Source organism: Vipera ursinii, assembly GCF_947247035.1.
Source record: "Vipera ursinii genome assembly, chromosome: 3".
Lineage (NCBI taxonomy): Eukaryota > Metazoa > Chordata > Lepidosauria > Squamata > Viperidae > Vipera > Vipera ursinii.
Genome location: NC_139516.1, coordinates 151,620,004 through 151,643,151, shown reverse-complemented (window position 1 = coordinate 151,643,151; position 23,148 = coordinate 151,620,004). Strand labels below are relative to the sequence as shown.

Here is a 23,148-nt window from a genome sequence, read left to right as displayed (position 1 = left end):
TTTCACTTAAGTGTATTCTTATCATTTGCTTTCTTGCTAATTGGTTTACTTTTTGCCCCACCTTTTTTGCCCTTTTCTTGCTATTATATCACAAAACAACAAAGGGGGGAGGGGAAAGGGCAATGCTTTTTCAGAATGAAAGGAAGAAAGTGAAGGAAATAGTGAATGGAATAAACTATAATAAAAGGAGGTTGAGAAGCTGGATTTAATTTTTTATATGTGGGAAGGTGACTTGGCAAACTGCACAGCTTAGCTCCAGTTCTAAAATATTCAAAACTGGGATAGTGTTTAATCTTTATTTTATTAATGCTACCATTAGGAAAGCTGGGGGAAAAAACCCATGGGAGAAAATGTGAGCGTATCCATATGTTGCATAGTACCTCATCTTTCTATCCTTTAATCTTCATGCTCGGTGGCTTAGATTAGAAGTGCCATCTCACACTCAGTACCCTGCACTCCTACAGCATACGATTTATTTTTTTCTCAGATGAGTGCACAATCTAGGTTAGGGGTGGCAGGCTTGGCAACTTTAAGACTTGTGGACTTCAACTCCCAGCATTCCATCTGGGAAATTCTAGGAGTTGAAATCTACAGGTCTTAATGTTGCCAAGGTTGGACACTCCTAATGTAGCCAAATGGATATTTAAGCTTTTTTAAGAAATACTGTACAGTATATGAGAGGTATCTAGAAAGGTCCTTCTACAAAGGTGTTCCCAAGATCAAGTGAGCAGCTTCTCTCTTTATCTTTGCATCTTACAAGTTGCCAGTTTCTGCATCTTGTTATCTCTCCCTCATACCCACTCAACATGTGCCGCACAAACCCTCAATTGGAGGAGGAGTCGTGCTCTGATATAGTGAGATCTCTAACTTTCTAGCAGTTCCCATTGACGAAACATTAATGAACTTGGATTATTAATCAGAAATATCTCAACTGTTAACCACAATGAAAGGGTACAGCTAGCCTCATTTCACAAAAGATGACTAATTGAGATGCCTGACTGAACTGGGAGAGCAACTCTGTTTTCTATTGGCGCCTTCATTGATCTATTGGAATTGACATGTGATGACTTTTATACAGTAATCAGAATGGCATTGCCAAGACAGAAAACTAGGGGTCGGTGATGCCATGGCTGCTCACCAGATTCCCAAGGGCATTGCTAAATCTTCAAAATAGTAATGAGAAAACTCACTTGCTGTCCTATGAAAATGCCTAAATCATATGAGATAACGAGATATTACAAGACTTTGGCCGTTTCTAGCAAGACATTTCAGCAATCTGATATAAAATCATACCAACACTGCATGAGATAAGAGTTTTATTGTATCTTTTCTGGCACCTGGTTCATTGTCTGAGATCATCACCCAATTCCATTGTATGAATCATGATTAACTACTGCGAGGATGAACTTAGCTTCTTCTACAATTTACAATTTCTTTGCCTTTCTCTTCTTCTGGCAAGCTCAAAAGCCTTCGCTTCTCTTTTACGATACCGTATAGTTTATAGGCAATTGTTGATAAACAGTTAATTTTACTCATTACATGTGCTTTCCTCTCCCTGAGATTTATTTAGGTTTGTCAATTCTGTCATTACTGCAACATGTGGCTGAACTGAGCTGAAAGCAAAAGTCACCTCTCATACCAGTGCAATAAGAAAAACATGTAGCCTGCAGAGAGGCCAGGTTTATTTTTATTTTTATTAATCATTTATTTTAAAAAGGTAAAGGTTTCCTCTATCCAGTCATCTCTGACTCTAGGGGGCCTGCTCATCTCAGTTTCTTAGCCAAGGGAGCCAGCTTTGTCCAAAGAAGATTTTGTGGTCATGGGGCCGGCATGACTGTACGCTGAAGCCCATGGAACACTAAGCTTCCCACTGAAGTGGTACCTATTTATCTAGTTGCATTTGCAAGCTTTTGAACTGACAGGAGCTGGGGCAAGAATGGGAGCTCACCCTGTCACATGGCACTTGGGTCTCAAACTGCCAATCTTCCGGTTGACAAGTCCAGCATCTTAACTGCTAAGCCATCACGCCCTCCCTTATCATTTATATGCCATCTTTATTATTTTTATAAATAACTCAAGGTGGCAAATGTACCTAATACTCCTTCCATATTCCCTACAACAACAAGCTGGTGACATGGCTTGGGCTGAGAAATTAGCCCAAAGTTATGCAGCTAGCTTTCACGCCTAAGGCAGGACCATGCACAGTTTCCCACTTTCTAGCCTGATGCCTTAACTGCTAGCTAAGCTGTGTTTTAGCATCATGTCCGAAAGAGCACAGTTGTTTTCTAATGTACCCTTTCCTTTTCTTTGAAAACTCCTCTCAAAATTTTTTGATAGGTGTAATGTATTAAAGTACATAGGATGTGCTCTCCTACTGCACTAGAATAATTTTAAAAAGAAAAGCTAAATAGATGATGCCATGGATTATGAAGGACCCAAAGAATTTATCGTTGAAAACTATTTTTTTTTTTTGAGCAGGGATCTGATAAACTAAATTACTCGTCAACTATTTGGACAAATGTGGGAAACGTTCTCATCATCCAGGTAGCTGAGAATTAATCTATAGCACTTTCTTTAAATTGCACATGGGTAAAAGGTGCCCCTATATCTGATGGCAGCATATTGCCATTGGAAATGAAAGCCCATTGCTGACAGCTGGATAGATATTATCATGACTTGCTATTTTAGCCAACGAATAATAATCTGAATGATTATTTTGGCAGGGTAGGTGGTGTGATTTGCAGATGAATATCCTAGTAATGAGCTTTCCTTGCACATGGCATAGACAAAATGTAGCTTTGTGAACTGCAGAATGCTACCAGGTCATACCATAGAGTTAGCAACGACTTGGCCATCAAATATATCTGGACGGCTTGTAAGGCTGGATGCTCAAATTAATGGACACAGGATTTATAGAGAGACAATAGAGAGCCATATTAGAAAGACCAGCAATGATACAATTCTACCCGGATGGTGAGAATCTTCATCAACATCAGCAAGGACGAACTTCTACAAATTAAGTTTCCTTTTTTTAGGGAGATATATTAATTAATGTGATCAGACTCTCTTTGATTGCCATTACACAAGTTACATTGACTTTGGGGGAAATACATATTTTGGCAAATCATCAGCCAATTAGCACCCTCAAAATACTCTCAACTCGCACCCACTCAATATGGACAATGTACATGGTTAGCTAGCCACAAATAAAAAAAGGATTTGCACAGTCTTGCATTATGCTTAGAGGACATGATGCCCCCACGGTGAGTGCTGGGTGATAGACTTGCAGCATGTTAACTTGGTCCTTTTAGTTCACTGGCTAAACTTTTCCTGATCACTCCTAGGATGATGGCACTATGGCTTTGTTCATCATCCTTTGATCCCACGGACATGTAAAGGTTTGCTAAGGAATGCCCCCTAGTGGCTGGGGGAACACTATTGCTGGATCTCCAAGGGGCCCACTACTAAAAAGACTATCCTTTGAATGGTCACCAAATGTATTTTAATGAAACATGAGAAGAAAAGTCTCCTCCAATGATCTTAGCAAAGGACTGGATTATCTATGTGTTTGCATGTTGCTGTGTATGGCCTTTAGGTCTGAAAAGTTTGCCTGCCATAAATTGGCCATTTAATCAATTGTTATTTACAGGTTTATTCTGTTTCTGGAAGTGAAATGTAATAAACGATACTCAAGACTTCTCCTCTCTGTGTGCTAATAATCCTAGTCCTTAATCCACTAAACTTTTTATGTACCTATAATATTTAAAATGAGTTCAACATAATTGAGGTAAAATATCTCAAAAATTGCTAGATGCATGGAAAGAAAACATAATGAAGGAGAAAAAAAAACCTAGGACTAAACAAATTTACTTTGGGGTAAGTGTTCCTGAGTGAGCTTTTTTACAAAATAGGTTATAAGAAATATTGAAATGGAAAAGGCTTACATGCTTAGGCCATTTAAATGGTAATCTATATGCACTTAACTTGAATATAAAATCATTGAAATTAGTGGCTTTTAAGGCTAAGTAGATATATTGTTCTGTTAGCACTATAAACACCAAACCAGCAATTTAAACTGAGCATGGAAATAAACTGGCAGCCAATAAAGACGAAATAATAACAATAACATTGGACTAATGTGGTTGCAGAGTCAGCCTGAATTAATATCCTGCATCTGATAATTTACTTTTGGTTGCTGACATTCTGCAAGGAACTCGCCCTTGACACTTTCAAGCTGTTGCCACAGCCCCAAAACCCGAAAGAATGTTTTTGATTTAGAACAAGAATATGAGCATCCCTCCTCAACATCTTAGCAAGCTTTCTGCCTCCTTAAAGCAGGACTTCCCAAGCTTTTTCCTTCCTTACCCAAAACCACTGATATAGAGTTGCAGAATTGGAAGGTTCTTGGGAGGTCATCTAGTTCAACCCCCTTCTCAGAGGTCTCCTTACTTCATTTTCTCTTTGCTTTTGCTCTACCATTTCCATTTTCCCCCCCTTTGCATTATATTTCTGAAGGTAGAAGATTGCTGTTTGAAATGATCCTTAAACCCTGTATGTATAATATTCTTTTTCATCTTTTGCTACACACATCCAAATAGTGTGAAAATCTTCAGGCTGCTTCAGAGATTTAGGAATTAGTATAATACTAAGAAATTTCAGTTTACCATGGTATCAGTATATTCTTGCAGTTTTGCCTTGGAAACGTTTTTCCCATGCTGCCGAAACAGGTCTTGCAGAAAGTCCTGAGTTCAGGAAAGAGAGCAGAAGTTATGCTTCAGCTTCATCCTAGAACAATATGGATGACTCAAGAGCTTGATTCCTATAAGTCTCAAGCATAATTTATGGATGGCCAACTTTGTTTTGGCTTCCAGAGGTATTTCTGTCTCTGTAGTTGAAAATAGGCACAGCAGGTTTCCACTATTTTAAAGAGAAAATAGCTCCTCTAAAAAGGGGAAAGAAATAATAAATTAACCCGCAAATATTGCCACAAAAGGAAAGTCTTGTCTATCTGCACATTGTGGGCCTATTCATTTTGGGTCTTATCCCCATCCACAATTGTCACTCCCCCAAGGAAATTTAATTGCAGCTTCTAGACACCCTTGGGAAAGGTGGTTTACCTGGAACTGTGCTTAGCACAGGTAATGTGCAAAGGTAATCAAAGAATAACTAATAACAAAAGCAGCATCTGGATAAAGTTCCAGCAAGCCCAGAACTTACTTGGAGTTCACCGGATGAAATAAACCCACTGCTGTCAGCATCATAATGACGCCAAATCTGTAGAAAAGAAAAAGAAAAGTGTGATATTTTACAAGACACATTCTTGAATTAACACCCTAACCTCACTGATAAATCCTTTGGTAGATTTCTCTCAGGACCGTTACAATGCTACTGGTTCAGAATACAGAAGCCCGAGGAAGTAGTTGTACCACTAAAAAACAAAATAAGTAACATCGAACATGTCCTGTTAAACTGGTTCATTAGATGAGTTTCATGGAACTGTCTATATTGCTTAGTCGCCAAATCACAATAAATAATATGACAAAGAAGGTTAGATATTCAGGTAGTCCTCAACTGACCACAATTGAGCCCAAGATTTCTGTTGCTAAGTGAGACAGTTGTTAAGTGGGTTTTGCCTCATTTTATGCCCTTGCCTGCCACAGTTGTTAAGTGAATCACTGCAATTGTTAAGTCAGTAACACGGTTGTTAAATGAATCAGGCTTGCCCATTGACTTTGCTTGTCAGAAAGTTGCAAAAGGGGAATCACACAATCCTCGGGACACTGCAACTGTCATAAATATGAGTCAGTTGCCAAGCATCTGAATTTTGATCATGTGACCATGGGGATGCTGCGATGGTCGTAAATGTGAAAAACAATCGTAAGTCACTTTTTTTCAAGGCCGTTGTAACTTTGAGCGGTCACTAAATGAACTGCTATAAGTTGAGGATTACCTATACTACCATATCACGCCTTTCTTCTCATAATGGTTTGGAAAGGAAATATTTCATGCACGCTATTTGTTAGATCAGGGAGGGTCCTATAGCCAAGGAATGTGACAAATCCCTTCTTGGGAAGCCCATTGTTCAGGACTCGGCATATGGAGCAAATGAGGGGTGTCCATTGTTGAAGAGAGATGGTTGTAGTTTCTCTGTGTGTCATTCTCTTATTAGGGCTTCCCTCAGATTTCATTGTCAACGGAGACTTCTGTTCTTCGGGATGGATGGGATTGCAAGAGGCTTTGTCTGGGGGCAGGGAGGGTCAATTTTGGCCTAATAGGATTAGGCAAAGAAATAAACTGGGTTTGATCCTGGTCACATCTAAAATACAGGGAAGAAAAGGGTGCAGCCTCCATTTTGTTTACGACATTTACTTTGTCCACGACATACCCTACACACTATCCCATTTTATTACAATTCTCACTTGTTTGTGTTACTGTGCACACTTGTACCTGCAGACATGTAATCTCACACAGGCACACATATGGCTTATTTCAGCAGTGACAAGACAAAATTGATGTTCATTCCTGAAAGATCGAGAGATATAGGATTCTGAAAACTGGTTGGAATATTCCCTGCTCAACCTGTGTATAACTGGGGTTTTTGTCCGCCTGAAAAGAGGTCAGATTATAGACAGGCTAGTTCAGTCTGGACGTGTGGTTTCCATGACTGCTCATCCAGGCCAGGTTATTGCTGTGCAAACAACATAGCTTATCTCAAACTGCATTTTGAGGCTGAAACTGATAAACCATAAAATCTGTTCTAACCAGGTGTAGAATTATCTTCATCGGATAAGAAATTATAATACAAAAGCTGGTTAAGTTGTGCATCTTCTTGGTGATGTGTTAAAAGCTGTTGAGTTTTTCTCAGTTTATTGACCAAAAACTTGTTTACTAGCTTTTTTTTTTAATGTAAGAGTATATGGCTCACAGGGCAAACGTGTTGCTAAGATGTATTTCATAAGAGAAATCTGACTATAAAACTACATGGAAAAACCGGGGACATGATACAGCTTTTATTTCTTCCTATGTGAAGTAAACCTGAGTTATCCATTAAACCTTCTGATATCTGTAGCTTGTTAAGCCAAAGGCTGACATTTTCACAGTTCAAAACACACAGTCCTTGTGTGGTTGTATTTGCTTCAAAGAAAGATAAGGCAGTAACTTATGAAATGAATAAGCAGCTGCAGAAAGGAATAGGTTAGGTTATGATATTATAATTGTATAATTATAATATCATAATATATTATGATATATATATATATAATATTATAATATAATTATAATAGCCTTGGTGGAGCAGTGGGCTAATGCCTCCTTAAGTAACACCAGCTGCCTGCAATTAGTGCAGGTTTGCATCCCACCAGGCTCAAGGTTGAGTCAGCCTTCCATTCTTCCGAGGTAGGTAAAATGAGGACCCAGATTGTTGGGGGCAATTAAGCTGACTTTGTAATAATGCCGCTTGGGGTGTGTGTGTGAAAGCCCTAATAAGCAGGCATATACATAGAATGAAGGCTACTGCTAAGCTTGTACGCCGCCCTGAGTCTTTGGAGAAGGGCGGGATATAAATAGAATTAAAATAAAATAAAAAAAATAATTACCTGTGTCAAGAAGCGTATGTTGTCACTTTCACAGCAAAGCACACACAAACAAGAGATTATATGTTACAGAACACAAAAAGAGCCGGGTCTAGGGTTCAAGATGCATCTCAAGGAAATTTTGTAGAAGAAAAGATGCTAATATTCCATGCCCACATATGATTTACCTCCCTGCTTTTCAATAACACTATGCAGGTAGTTCCTCTACTTACAACGACAATTGAGCCCAAAATTTCTGTTGTTAAGTGAGACATTTGTTAAGTGAGTTTTGCCCCATTTTATGACCTTTTTTGCCACAGTTGTTCAAGTGAATCACTGCAGTTGATAAGTTATTATCCAGTTGTTAAGCGAATCTGGCTTCCCCATTGACTTTGCTTGTCAGAAGGTCGCAAAAGGGGATCACTTGACCTTGGGACTCAGCAGTGATCCTAAGTATGAACCAGTTGCCAAGCATCTGAATTTTGATCACTTTTGATCATGGGGATTCTACAAAGATTGCAACTGTGAAAAATGGTCACGGGTCATTTTTTTCAGTGCCGTTGTAACTTTGAACAGTCACGAAATGAACTGTGGTAAATCAAGGACTGATAAATTTGTTCCTGATAAATTTACTTTTTAGTACCAAAAAAAAGAGGTTTAGCTCCTCTCATCTCAGAAATACACTGCACTTTAAAAGCCCAATCCTCCAGGACTTACTTTATTTGAGGCAGTGGAATGAGTGAAATAAAAATCGACGACAGATGTGACTTCAAAAACAGAACATGCAGCAAGAACTCTTACCCACCCGCATGAACTCCACGCTGTTATTCAAAGGAGTTTCTCTTTGGAAAAGGAGCAGAAAGTTGTCCTCCTCAGTCAGAATCATATTTGCAAGCTAAAATAACATAAATTATTATTATTGTTTAATAATCAGAGTCCTCAACCTATACCAGGGTCAAAAAAAGGTTGAGAGGGCTTCCCCTGCCCTTTTGAATATGTCTCACACTTGTGGCACATGTGAAAAAAGAAATGGGCCTTCAATCATGCAAACATCATCTTGATTTTTTTAACCTTTTTTATTTTCCCACCCCCATCTACACAATGCCCCTGGCCTGTATGTTTATATGGACTCAGGGCTGCTTGAGTTTGGTCAAAAAATCAAGATGACAGCTACAATGAGGAGTTCAAAGCTCTTATCTCTTTTTTTTTAATTGGTATCATATGAGTGTCACACGTAAAATGTGGGCAGACTTCATATCACTGTGACTGCCATCTTAACTTTTTTTTATCACATCTTATGAGCACTCCTGCTAGGATTATTTCCAAAAATAGGAATCAGGCATAGCTGAAATAAGAAAACAGCAGCAACATCTAAGATACAATAAATTCCTTGTATTAAAACTGGCACTTGGGTGTGTTCAATTCTCTATGCTACATTTTCTAAAGTCCCAAAAGAAGAAAAGAGGGAGATACCTCTTGTATTTGTAAGCGTCCATCATCAGTCACATTGTAGGTTGACATTAATTGTTTTTTCACCCTCTCAAGCTGTTCTTCTGTAAGAGTGTTCTGTCACAAAAAAAACAAACCTAATGGGCTATAGGTGAAAGGACTATGGCTACAGTTGTTATTCTGATATAACATTATACAACATTCATACAATATTGTGGCCTATTTATGTTTCTTTAAGATCACCCATGGAAGAGTTCCAATTGGTATTCTCTACTGAGAGAAAAAGGGTTACAGCAACTTTAAAAGTCTAAAAATAAATTTAATCTACTCTTCTAGGAAAGATTAAATATACTTGCTATCTTGTCTTGTAGGCATTTATAAATGGAGGAGCAGCACACAACCATATATCCACATATGTAGTACAGAATAAGAAGTTGTAGAGAATCACAGCCTCTGCAATTACGGGTATTCCTCGACTTTGATCCCAAAATTTCCGCTGCTAAGCAAGACAATTGTTAAGTGAGTTTTGCCTCATTTTATGACCTTTCTGGCCACCGTTAAGTGAATCACTGCAGTGGTTAAGTTGGCAACACGGTTGTTAAATGAATCTGGCTTCCCCATTGACTTTGCTTGTTGGAAGGTCACAAAATGTGATCATATGATACTGCAACCATCATAAATACATGCCAGTTGCCAAACATCCAAATTTTGATCATGTGACCACGGGGATGCTGCAACAGTCATATGTGTGAAAAACAGTCCTAAGTTACTGTTTCAATGCCATTGAAACTTCGAACGGTTAGAAAATGAATGGTTATGTCAAGGATTACGTGCAGTCTAAATCCTTTCCATTTTTTCACATACTAACCCTCCCCCAAGGTATTCTGTATTGCACATTTTTTAGTGTTCAGAATGAATAATTAGACTTCCAAGACTTTGATTGTATTTTATTGATAAACAGATTAAAGTTATACTCAGTAAGAATCTGAAATCCCAACACCCACAAACGGTGTTTGCATTTTGTCTCCAAAGCAACTATGGTATTATTGTTAAGGTCAAACAGTGTGCCTGCAGACATCTGAGTAAATTTAAATATTACTGGAATGTTTGGAAAATAATTATATTTGATGCCCCACATGTGAATTCTTGGACGTTTCTAAGAGCTTTATAAAGTTTATGTGAGAATTATATAAAGCAGTAGATAGTTAATTGAAAAGATTGGCTGCATAAGGACACAGTACTGTAATTAATACTGATTTTGCTTGGCAGGGCCCACCTTTGAAATTAAAGCAGATCAAAAAATAAAAATAAGTTTATTATTTTCCTATTTTACAGTTACCAGAGGCTTGTGGGAGAAGCTAGTTATATTTTATATAGTTATATATATATCTTTTTTTTAAAGATGGCGGATGAGCTTGATCGAGCTCCGTGAGCTCCGTGAGTTCCAGTTACGAGGCGTCCCTTTGGAGCCCCTCAGGAGCCTTCGGGCTGTCTGGGATGTGGATTGGGGGATGGGGCAGCTAGTGGCTGACGAAAACGGGCAGAGAACAGTCGGTAGCCTGCGAGCCCTTCCATCTGTTCGCCTTTGTTTGCCTTCTGCCTTCTGCTTTCTGTCGCTTGCCGCTTGCCTTTTTTGGGCCGCTCTCAGCTGTTCGTGGCCGCCTTCTCCGGACCGCCCTCAGCTGTTCGTGGCCGCCTCCGGCGTTCCCTATTGTTCCCTGCTGCTCCGGACCGGTTTGGGATGCTTGGCTGTTCCTGGTCGGCGAGGAGGACGAGGAGGACGCTTGCGGGTTCGTTTGGGTGGCAGTGATGGCGGCGGCGGCGTGGGCGGCGGCCTCGGCGCTGGCGGCGGCAGTTTCTCGGGCCGCGCTCGGTGGCGGCGTTTCTTGCTTCCCCGGGCCGTTTCGGGCTGCCTTTAACACCTTCGGGCTGCCTTTGGTTGCCGAGAGAGACGCCTGTGGGTCCGACTTGGCGGCGGCGATGGCGGCGGCGATGGCGGCGACGGCGTGGGCGTTGGCGTTCCCGCTGGTAGTGGCATCCCTTGGGGCCGCATTCGACGGCGGAGATGGCCTGCATCCGGCGACGGCAGCAGTGGGCTCTGGCCGTTCTCAGCGACCAGCATTAAGCGGTGGCATTCCTGGGGCCTTTTGGCCCGAGTGGCAACATTTGACTTGTTTCTGGGCCACTTCGGCGGCATCAGCGTTTTCTGGCCTATTGGGCCGCTTGTGGAGGCCAGTGATTGGCTGCGATGTTTCTCGGGCTCTTGGCCCCTCTCGTCGGCGGTGGTGCTTCCATCTTACCCCAGACTGCATCAGGCTGCTTTTAGTGACGCTATCGTCCTCGGGCCGTTTTGGCGGCGGAGAGGGCGACTGAGAGTTATCCTAGCGGCAATGATGTTTGCTGTGCTGCCTCGGACCGCTTGTGTTGGCAACGGCGTCTTCGGACCGCTTCAATGGAGTAACAGGTGGTCTTTATACCGCTTTTGGACCGTTTTAACGGCGGTGACGCTTTTAGACCATTTCTTCCATTTTGGCCCGTCTACTCTTCTGCCTGAATATATAACTTTGTCTGCCTCCCCCTCTCCCCTTTGGATTCGGTCGGTCCTGGGTACCAGCCATGGTGGGAGAGTGGCTGACTTTTACATCTGCAGCCCCATAGAGGTGGGAGCTCTATGGGGCATGCCTACCCAGAGTATATCTTTGACCATCCCCAGGTACAGAGTTGCAACCTGCCGTGAGAGGGCGGGGGTGACCTGTTTACTGGGGCACCCAGCTAAGTGGCAGTGCAACTGGGTGTGGATCCAGATATTTTCTTTTCCGACCTTCGACCCTCCTATGGACATGATCATCTCCGGGACTACCTATTCTGGACTTGCTGGACTAACATGCGACAATATACTAGCACGGACTTGCTCGCCCTCAGGGGGGCCCCCCTCGCCTGGGTGCGACCCGCCTCTTTAAATTCTAACCTCGATGAAGGGCCCGAGTTTTGGGTCTCTGAGAGATGGCTGGGCAGGTGCAGGGGCCGTCAACATAAATTTAATAAGAGGCCCCTGATTATGTTTTTATCAAAAAATTTTACGGGGTTGGGGAGAGGGGTGGGAGATAGGGGTTGTCTGGCTTTGGGGGGCGGCCAATCAACCATAGTTCAGGCCAGACTTGGGTCTGACCGCGCAGGGGGAGAACGAGGGGTCGTTGTCTCCAGGGCTCATGAGCGGGTCGTGGGATTACCAATTCCCACGATGGGGAATGGCAGCAGGCGGATAGACAGGGGGCCATATCGTTACCGGGAGCGCCGTCTCCGCTATTTGCAAGCGGTGGGGCGCTCCGACCCTCTGCTTCTTTCCCGAGGTTCCGGGAGCGAGGATGTGCAGCCTCCTGAGCTCCGGCTGGTGTACCTGAATGCCAGGTCCGTGGTTAACAAAGCTCCCCTTGTTAGGGATTTAGTTGAGGGTGAGCATGCGGACCTGGCTTGCATCACGGAGACTTGGTTGGGCCCAGAGGGTGGGGTCCCTTTGGTTGACCTTTGCCCACCAGGCTTCCGGGTGCTGCACCAGCCTCGAGCTCAGGGTAGGGGTGGGGGTGTGGCGGTGATCGTTAGGGAGACCTTATGTCCGCGGGAGACCACCGTCCCTCAGATAGTCGGGTGTGAGTCTCTCTTTATGAGATTTGGCTCTAGGGCGCAGTTGGGCTTGCTGCTCGTGTACATTTCGCCTAGTCGCGTAGCGGCAGCCCTGCCCGAGCTGCTCAATATCCTCTCGGGGTTGGTGGTTGAGTTCCCCAAACTTATAGTTTTGGGAGACGTCAACCTACCATCCCTGGGAGGTTCATCTGAGCTTGCTCGGGAGTTCATGGCTTCCATGATGGCCATGGACCTGACGCAGGTAATTTCTGAGCCAACTCATGAGGGAGGCCACACCCTTGACCTGATTTTCTTATCTGGACGGTGGTTGGATGATCTTGGTGGGGGCTTTCCATTTATTATGCCCCTGTCATGGACCAATCATCACCTCCTGCGGCTGGTCTTCCATTTTGCCACCCCCCGCCGTGGGGGTATGGAGCCAACTAGATGGTACCGCCCCAGACGCCTAATGGATCCTGATAGATTCCAAGCGGCGCTGGTGTCCCCACCTGCCTCCATTGCTCACAGCTCGGCGGATGCCTTAGTGGAAGCATGGGAAAGGGCGGCCACTGAGGCACTCGACCGGGTTGTACCCTTGCGGCCCCTGACCCGACGCAGATCCCAGCGAGCTCCATGGTTCTCCGCGGAGCTCCGGGAGATGAAGCATCGGAAACGGGGCCTAGAGAGCTGCTGGAGGTCCAGCCGATCTGAACCCGACCGATTGCGGTTAAGAACCTACATTAGGTCTTATCTCGCTGCGATGAGGGAGGCGAGGTGTAATTACTTCTCCACCCTCATCGCGTCCGCAGATAATCGCCCGGCCGCCTTGTTTAGGGTGACTCGCTCCCTTCTTAATCAGGAGGTGAGGGAGGATCCCTTGCAGGGTCGTGCCGAGGAGTTTAGTCAACATCTGTCGGATAAAATCGCTCGGATTCGGACCGGTTTGGACTCCAGCTGGGCAGAGTCTGGCGATCAGGACACGGGCGGTCTTGTCAATGTTATCTGGGAGGAGTTTGATTCTGTGACCCCTGATGAAGTGGACAGGATTATGGGGAAGCTGAGTTCCACCACATGTTTATTGGATCCGTGCCCTTCTTGGCTGGTTTATGCAGCTAGGGAGAGGACACGAGGCTGGCTCCAGGCGGTTATATCTGCTTCTTTGAGCGAGGGTTATTTCCCCACCATCTTGAAGGAGGCGGTGGTGAGACCTCTCCTCAAGAAGCCTGCCTTGGACCCAGCTGTATTGAACAACTTTCGTCCAGTCTCCAACCTTCGCTTTCTTGCGAAGGTTGTTGAGAGTGTGGTGGCGCATCAGCTCCCTCTGGTCCTGGATGAAGCGGATTATCTGGACCCTTACCAATCGGGTTTCAGGCCCGGGCACAGCACGGAGACGGCATTGGTCGCACTGGTGAATGATCTCTGGAGGGCTCGGGATAGGGGATATTCCTCTGTCCTAGTCCTATTAGACCTCTCGGCGGCTTTCGATACCATCGACCATGGTATCCTGCTGCAGCGTCTCAGGGGATTGGGAGTGGGAGGCACGGTTTTTCAGTGGTTCTCCTCCTATCTCCTGGGACGCTCGCAGTCGGTGTTGGCAGGGGGGCAGAGGTCGACCCCTAGGACTCTCGCTTGTGGAGTTCCTCAGGGGTTGGTCCTCTCACCTCTCCTGTTCAACATCTATATGAAACCGCTGGGTGAGATCATTCGTGGTTTTGGAGTTGGGTATCATCAATATGCTGATGATACCCAACTTTTTATTTCGACCCCAAACCACCCCAGTGATGCCCTCGCTGTGATGTCCCGTTGCCTGGAGGCGGTTCGGGTCTGGATGGGGAGGAACAGACTTCAACTCAACCCTGACAAGACTGAGTGGCTGTACATTCCGGCTTCCCGGGACACCTGGGATGTTCCATCTCTTTCTATGGGGGGTGAGCTTTTACCCCCTGTGGATAGGGCTCGCAACTTGGGAGTCCTCCTAGATTCACGACTCACTTTGGAGGATCACATAGTGGCCGTGACTAGGGGGGCTTTTGCCCAGGTTCGCCTGGTGCACCAGTTGCGGCCCTATCTGGACCGGGAGGCCTTATGTACGGTCACTCATGCGCTCGTGACCTCTCGCCTAGACTACTGTAATGCTCTCTACATGGGACTTCCCTTGAAGACTACTCGGAGGCTCCAGCTGGTACAGAATGCGGCCGCGAGAGTTGTCTTGGGAGTTTCCCGGTACTCCCATGTTACACCTTTGCTCCGTGAGCTGCATTGGTTACCAGTTGTCTTCCGGGTAAGGTTCAAGGTTTTGGTTATGATCTTTAAGTCCCTACATGGCATGGGTCCGCGATACCTCGAGGACCACCTGCTGCCGGCGTCGACTCCCCTCCGCCCTGTGCGCGCCCACAGAGAGGGCCTCCTCAGGGTGCCTCCTGTCAAGGAATGTTGACTGGTGGCCCCCAGGGGGAGGGCCTTCTCTGTGGGTGCTCCGGCGTTATGGAACCAACTGCCGGTTGAGCTCCGGATGGCATCAGACCTCTGATCCTTCCGTCGCGGGTTGAAGACCCATTTATTTGAACTAGCGGGTCTAGCCTGATGGGGGTACATGGGTTTTTTATAGGCTTGTTTTATTATTCTTGTTTTAACTTGGGCATTGATTTAATTGTCTTTTAATGTTTGTATTGTTATTTATATTTATGCCCTGTGAACCGCCCTGAGTCCCTTTGGGAGAAGGGCGGTATAAAAATTTCAATAAATTAAATTAATTAAATTAAATTTCAGGATGAAGGCTATGCATAGAAAATTCCAGTTCATTCAAATCTAGAAGGCTAATATTGCCTTAAATATGTAGAAATCAGTGAAGGTAAGTAAATACATCACTCATGTTGGGCTGTTTAAGTGAGAGATCCTTTTATGTAGTTGAACTCAAAAACATTCTCCCTTTTTGGAGAACCATAAAAAAATGTCACATAATGAAGCAGTTCCCAACCTTTATGGCTTGGTAGCCTGGCAGGGGTATCAAGTTGAGCTGTGTTTGTGTGCTCTGGCCCGCTTCTTGCACAAGTCAAGCTGTGCACATGTGTGCACAGGCCAGCAGCTTGCACGACCTGGTTCCGAACTGGCCATGGCCCAGTAGTGAGCCACAGTCCGGAGATTGGGGACCCCTTCTGTAGTGAACTGAAATAGCAATGAGTTATAGTGTAGTATTATCTACCACTATACCACGGAGTCACTGGCTGGCACATTAAAAGTCTTTTTCTTATTTTGCAGTCAGTTTTCTTCAGGCTGGAGGAGAGGGGGTTGTCACTGAGGATTCTGCTCTTCAGTGATTGTAGTCTTGCCATCAGAAAATGACAGCTTCCTGTCCTCAACTTGAAGATATTTGATTGCAAAATCAGGTGAACTTCATCCTAGGCGGAATTTTTTGGAGCAACTTTAAAAGTGTATGAATTAAAGTCATGCAAAAAGCACAAGGAGGCCATATGGCTCTACATTCTAAGACACATTTTTATAGCTCCTCCTTCATTTCATAGAACCATTGAATGTAAGGATTGGAAGGGACCTTGGAGATTGGTGGTATCCACAGCAAACCATGATGATGCCAAAAATAATACCATGACTTAAATGCCACAGCTACAAACTTGCTTCCCAACAGCTGGCACAAGTCACAGCATTTGTGTGATGCCATTGAACACATGTCGTTATTTGCCCATGAGCCCTCCACTGGAGACCCATGGACCCGTTTACTTTGATGCTTTGATGCCAAGTGCATTGGATAACAATAGTTGAGAATTGTTGATTAATAGAATATCCTGGATGACAAAAGGGTAACAGAAATGAAATAAGCCAATGCAAACATGTGATACATGGCCTTTAAATTATTCAAGAGAACATCAAAACTGGAGTATTATCTATTGCTAAAACCTGTCTATGCTCCAAGAGATATGGAAACAAGATTTTGAAAACCCCAATATTGCCAGATATTTTTATCTCAAATGAAGGATCTTACAGAAAGTAGAACAAAGAATTAGGTTGATTTCCATGGCTGATTTTTAAAAATATCACCTATGATTATAATTTAAACTTCCAACTTGACTTTCCAAATGGAAACTATAAAAGAAGTTCAAGATCATTTAAGGCTTTGAAAATTATACTATAAAAGGGATAACAGAATAGAACATATTCAGCTGAACTCAATCAGCTTCCTTTTTTAATAAAATTGCTAAGCAATTAATAGCTCATATGTTTTAACTCCAAAGTATATAGCCAACTAAGAATTTACCCTTTTATGTGTGTGCATGTATGTGTTGGTTTATCTAATTTGAAGCAAATATTAATTCTTTACTTAAAACAGAATTTATCAACAAGTTAGCAATGTTACTGTTTGCAAGCAATATTGTTAAACCATATTATTATATCTAGCTAATTCTAATTACAAAATTAGATTTCTAATAACATTAGTCAAGAACCAGTTTGTTGTAGTGCTTAAGGCACCATACTAGAAACTAGGAGATTGTGAGTTCTAGTACTGCTATTCTTTAGGCCAGGGGTGTCAAACTCGCAATGTCACGTGACGTGTCGCGATATATCATGACTTTTTTCCATTGCCAGCAATGGGATGGGCGCAGTTTCGCCATGACGCATCTGGCCCATGGGCCGGCAGTTTGACACCCCTGCTTTAGGCAATTTTCTTTACTTAAACTTTCTGTTGTGTATGTTGTGTGATATTCTTGAGGAATCCTATTTCTCTCTCTTTTAACTCCGCCAATAAGTTGTCCATAGTATGGGCAACAGATTTTTTTCTCTCGAATATGATACCTTCATATTTTTCTATATTAGTGTTAAAATTGTTTATATTAATATAAAATGCATTGTGTTTTTCATTAATCTATATGTTCAGAGTTCAAAAGCTCAAAAGTTCCATATTGGTAGATATTGCACAAGGTGCACTTAATTAGCTGACATTGATGAAGAAAGTTGGACGAAGCCAGTCTATGTGTTTTGTATGAACTCTGAATAATGGGTGAGCCTCTTAGTGAGGCCGTGCAAAATATTTGTTTAGTTAACCCACTATTCTCATTTCAAAACAAATAGCTAGGTTTTCTTTTAAAATACATGGAAACAGTAACTAGGAAAAGCTGAGTCCAGCTATCAAGTTTTCAAAATGGAAGATTGGCAATTTTAATGGAGGGGCAGCCCTCAACAACCCTGAGGGAAATATAATGAAATTTTGCTAAATGTAGATAAAAAACCACAAGAAGAAACTTTCTGAATGTCTTGGTTGTGAATAGTCCATTTCTTCTCTGGACCCAGATTTCAAAATTAACTCCTAGATTGCTTAGTGCATCTTGCCAGTTAAAAACCACCCCCAATTCCCCATTTTGTCTTCTGACATCCAATTGTTTCTTTTCCCATTTTGCACGCTAGACAAATTCTGTCATTCTATTGTTTTCCCAGCTGGAGTTGCGTGTCTTACACAAAATGAGAACAGATTAGAGTAGTGAAATGGGAAAAATACCAACAAGTAGAGACTCCATTGGTCATTAGGGAAAAATAACAACAGGGAAAGGTTAAAAATAATAATTATGAAAATGTTAGCTATTCAAACAGAGATAACTTTCAGTGTACTCATTAGTATTTATTTGCTTGCTTGATGCCCTTTAAATTTCCAAAGCACAGAAATAGAAGCTAATTATTCTTTCTCACAATAACCCTGGTAAGCATGTTTGCATCACTTTGATATTTCCAAAATAGTCTACAAAATAGTCCTAGATTGAATAGCTAGATCATTGTAAAGAAGAGGGGAGATCTCCCACTCTCCACTTATAGGATTATAGCCATTGGTAATGTCTATTACAGTTAACAATATTGAAAATGTGCATAAATGTGACTGGCCCACCAAACAGATATGGTAGAGGAAGCCTATATCCCAAGCTGATAGACTGACTGGCACAGATAGGTCAAGATCAGGTGTGGTGAAATTTACTTAATCCTTCCTGTATAAATGATTTTGTCCTATAGATGTTCTTTCAGCCTGTCCATTTATCTAATTAGTAAGGTTGGTCACAAAGTTAATCAGATATTTAGTATGGATTTGGCCAGTGGTGGAATTCACCTGGTTCGCACCACTTCGGCAGAACTGGTAGCTATTTTTTTTGTTGCCCAGGCCCAGAATGGACTTCCGGAAGCAGCATCCACACAGAGAACTGGTTGTACACATATTTGAATCCCACCACTGGATTTGGCTTTTCTATCCACCGATACCAATCAACATGAAATCATAATTGCCAGTTATTTAGCTGCTATTGGCCTTCATTCACACCAAGTTCTTATTTAGTTATATTTATTTAATTGGCTGGGAAGATGTCTTTATTTGTAAGACAGAACTGGTTGGGACAAGAAAATGTTATTAAAATTGATTTATTTTGCCCCTAGAAGCCTCCCCTTTGTTTAGTCTTCACAATTAATATTAGTAGAAAGTTCAGAATTGGTAATCCTAATTTTTCTATCCTAAATAACTCTCAAAAGAAAAAGCCAAAGAAAAATATTAGAGACACTATTGGAGCCATAATATCATGTCCAGGATCTTGGTAAAAATTCTTCAACTGAAAGCATCTTCAGGAAGATTTGGGGATTGAATTTAATGAATTAAATTGGAAAATTTAATTGGAAATATCACTGAAGTGGCCCTAAAAAGTATTCTCTCCAGGCTTGTTTACATTCCATGTTTGAAGCTGACTCAACCTAGCTCAAGCCTCAAGTAGGCCAATTAACCTTGTGATTTGGTGACAGTTTACTTAAGAAACCAAGGGCTACTACGATTACATCAGAAGTGGTTGTTTTACCACCACCCTACTACTTTTGCAATGGGCTTATTTCCTTTCTGATTTGCCTTAACTCACAGTGGCTCAATAGGGTTAAAATGTGGTGCATTGTGCCTATTTCACCTGCCCCATGTGCCTACAGGTTGAGTAAGGTGGAATAGCAGTGGTAATAAAAACAGGGGGGAAAGCAATTAGAAGGTTCCATTTTGCAGCTGCTATGGTCTCCCATCTCGACTAAAGAAAGAACTAATTTCAAGTGAGCTCTTTTTAAATTTGATTTATAAATTTAACTAAATAAATTTGATAAATAAATCTGCTTTGTCTGGATTTGGACGACATGAAAAGCTCTGGATGAGATATATAAAGTAAATCCCCCCTTAGATACAAAGTTGGATAAGATGCTCCACTTAACCCTATTGTGCCCAAGGTTCTGGGTTAATATGACCAGCTAGATCTCTGATTGCCTGTTTCACAAATGCGGCTTCTATAGGAAATAATTGTATTGTGGAAGGTTGTCTTGTCCATTTCAGAAAATCAGTTCCCAGAAATCTAAACCGTTCATTTCCTTTCTTAAGAAGGCCAGGATTTTAATTTTTAGAAGGTAGGCATAACATAACTTTTCCCAGCATAACTAGTTAGTATTAATTCTCTTCATAATGCAATTGGTAAATGAGAAAGAAATGTTGTATTCTCCTTTCACCTGTTAATTTCTTTTTCTCTCTTCTCAAAATTCTAACAAACCAGGATCCTGCAATTGCAATAAGATTACCAGAAACCTTAAGGCATTGAAAAATAGAAGCTTGGTCATTCTGGCTCCTTCATGACTGGGGAAATAAATGTCTGCAGTGATACTATAATTCCATTTAGTCAAATGGAAAATTGTTCTTTCTACAAACTTTCATTTCATGCAAAGCTTAGTAAACATGCTCGGCGAAAATGGCCAGTTTTCATGTAGATTTCACCTCTGAAAACAGAGAGGTCAAAAATAAAATTGGATATATACTTCCAGAGAGGGCAACAGACACTAACCTACTGTTCATCTATTTAGAAATGTGTCCTCACTTTTAAAGAAAAATAAAAAATAAAATTCAACCACTGATTGAACTACATCAGTTAATATTTATCCCTTTATAGCCTTCCTTTATTTTTTGGTATTACATGGAAATACAAAGTTATCATTAAATTAAAGTGTTACCAATTTAGAATAACTGATCACATACATAGGCTTACACCAGCCTTCTAATAAATGGTTCAGAGTTTAACAGTTGGGAACCTTTTTTATTTTATTTTTTATTTTAGGCAACCCTGAGGAAGGTCCTTAGTACAACCTATTTCTGTACCTGGTAATCTCAGTTTACATATTTGCAAATTATTCTTATATTCCATATAAAGTGGAGCCTTAGTTCAGGCATGATTTAAACACATTCACACACCCCAAATTTAGCTTTCCCTCATTTCTGCTTTTCAACAAGTTGCCTGGTTAGCAATGGTTAGAAATTGGAAAGTCTGTTCACTATTGTGTAAATAAATAAATACACAGTTAATGTAATAAAAGTATTGCCTATGCCTTTTATAATTTTTTTAAATTAAAATTATACATTTTCAAGGACAGGCAAAATAGACCATAGAGGGAGGCTGTGTATCTCTTTTTGTACTCTGAACAGGAAGCAATCAAAACTAAAATAAAAGGACAATTCACTTGTTGAAATAAAATAACCATGCAGTACCTTATTTACAGATCTTTGCATCCAAGTATAAATCCAAAGAAATCCCATATTAATTATTTTAGAACCCAGAATACAACATCTACAAAACTAATGTTACTACAGATTCCATAGGCCTCAGAACACCTGCTTTACAACCTCCTTCATCCACTCCATGGATACACAAGCCTCTTGGCTCATCCTCATTAATCAAACTAAACAGGTGGTACAGTTTCCTGAAAAAGACAGGTGTGCCTTATGCCTGAAATATGACCACTGAGTTGGCGGCAAATGTGGAGAGTCAACACAGAGCCATCAATAATGACACTGTTTGAAAGGAACTGAAGTAGACTCTGAGGTAGCAAATGATTTTTAGCAGTAGGAATTACCAGTAGGAGGTACATGTAAGGACCAAATAACCTCATCATGATCAAGCAATAGTATATAGAACAATCAAGGCTCTGCACAGAGAGTCTTAAAAAGTCAGCCTGCCATTTCAGTGGAGGATGGGTGGAGAAAAGAATTCAGCCTCTCCTCCCAACTGCTCATGGTAAACAACTGAGTTCCAGAACAGATGTTCAGCTCTGCTGTATTTAATCCAGCCAGGAATAGGTTGGACAAGCTTTCGTTCGTGTCATCCTTACATGCAGATAAGATGATGGAGTACTTACTTTACTGCCCAGGATCTCAAGCAGATGAAAGAAAAAGTTATCAAGCTCTTTTCCTTCTATGTAGCCATTGTCTAAAAATAAAAATAAAATAAGCTATATTACTGAGTATGCAATATTAGTGTATGGATCCCCAGCCCAATGCTTTACATCACCAATTCCTATTTCATAAATTGATCAAATCTATATTTCAAAGTTGCTTGAGATGCTCTAGAAGCCCTGGATTTGTTCCTTTCTGTTGCTAAAGCCTTTCCCCCCCCCTACATATGCAATTAATGTATGACTTATTTACTTTGTTCAAATGAATTGAATTGGATGCTTTATTTGGCCAACTGTGATTCGACACCCAAAGAATTTGACTCTGGTAACAAAGCACTCAGTGTAAATGCAAAGCCACAGAGAGAATAATAACACCACCAATAAAAGGGGCAAGTAAATAAGAAGGATAAATAATACTTCAACCACGCCGTGTGGGTTAATACACATAGACATTAGTCAAAACTGCAAGAGTTAGGTGTTCTGCAAAGTCATGGCACGAGGGTGACAAATCTCCCCTGTGAGTAATGAGTCATTAAATACTACTCAGGTGTAAACAACACTAACCGGTCGTCCATTAATTGTCTCAACCAGTGACAAAAACGTTCGCAGCTTGACAGGGCATCTTGTATCCGAGAGTGAAGCACGTCGGTTACAAAGTTCAGGAGAAGGGGGAAACACCACCACCCCTCCCCAAGAGCGTGGATTTCAATCAAACGTAGGGCCCGTTTGAGGGGGGGCCTACAGAAGAGCGAAACAGGCATATCCCAAAGAAGTTTTTGCCCGAGGACCCTCCGCACCCTCCCTCCATCATCTGCCCCCGCCTCTTACTCACCGTCAGCGTCGAAGCGCTGCCAGAGGCTCTGGAAACTTGCAATGTCCAAGCGGGGCAGGAGGTCGCTGTCCATGGTGCTTACGACGGCCAAACTTTGGGGCGCCGGCCTTTGAACCGACCCGCGGCGGCGACTGGAAGAGGAAAGCGAGTGTGGAGCCGCGGAGCCGCCCAGCGCTCCCAAGTTCCCACCTGCTGCCTCGAGAGGCGGTCAGAGCGACCTCAAAGAGGAGGGGGAATTAAACGAAACTGCACGGATCGTTGTTTCCGAAGTGATTAATTGGTAGGGGTGACAGACAACTGCACTCTTAACAGAAAGCAAGAGAACCGAAGTGGTGCTTTAAATTAAGTTGTCCTCTCCTTACTTGCGAGGGCTTCAGAGCAAACAGCGTAAGAGCTACTACACTGGGGGCTGTAGAGGAAACGTCTCTATTGGGAAATTTGATAAAGTTCTGG

General features: G+C 42.2%; 1 protein-coding gene across 1 annotated transcript in view; it reads right to left on the bottom strand.

The window, feature by feature from the left end:
• The window catches only part of SCGN (secretagogin, EF-hand calcium binding protein), a gene marked incomplete at both ends in the record, with an annotated part of 28,261 nt that extends 5,493 nt beyond the window's left edge, over window positions 1-22,768 (bottom strand). The window contains 6 exons of the mRNA XM_083360394.1: window positions 4,665-4,742; window positions 5,218-5,274; window positions 8,377-8,466; window positions 9,045-9,137; window positions 21,828-21,898; window positions 22,696-22,768. Of these exons, the coding sequence (XP_083216520.1) occupies window positions 4,665-4,742; window positions 5,218-5,274; window positions 8,377-8,466; window positions 9,045-9,137; window positions 21,828-21,898; window positions 22,696-22,768 (462 nt within the window). The remainder of the gene's footprint in view (window positions 1-4,664; window positions 4,743-5,217; window positions 5,275-8,376; window positions 8,467-9,044; window positions 9,138-21,827; window positions 21,899-22,695) is intronic.
• Window positions 22,769-23,148: the final 380 nt, after the last annotated feature.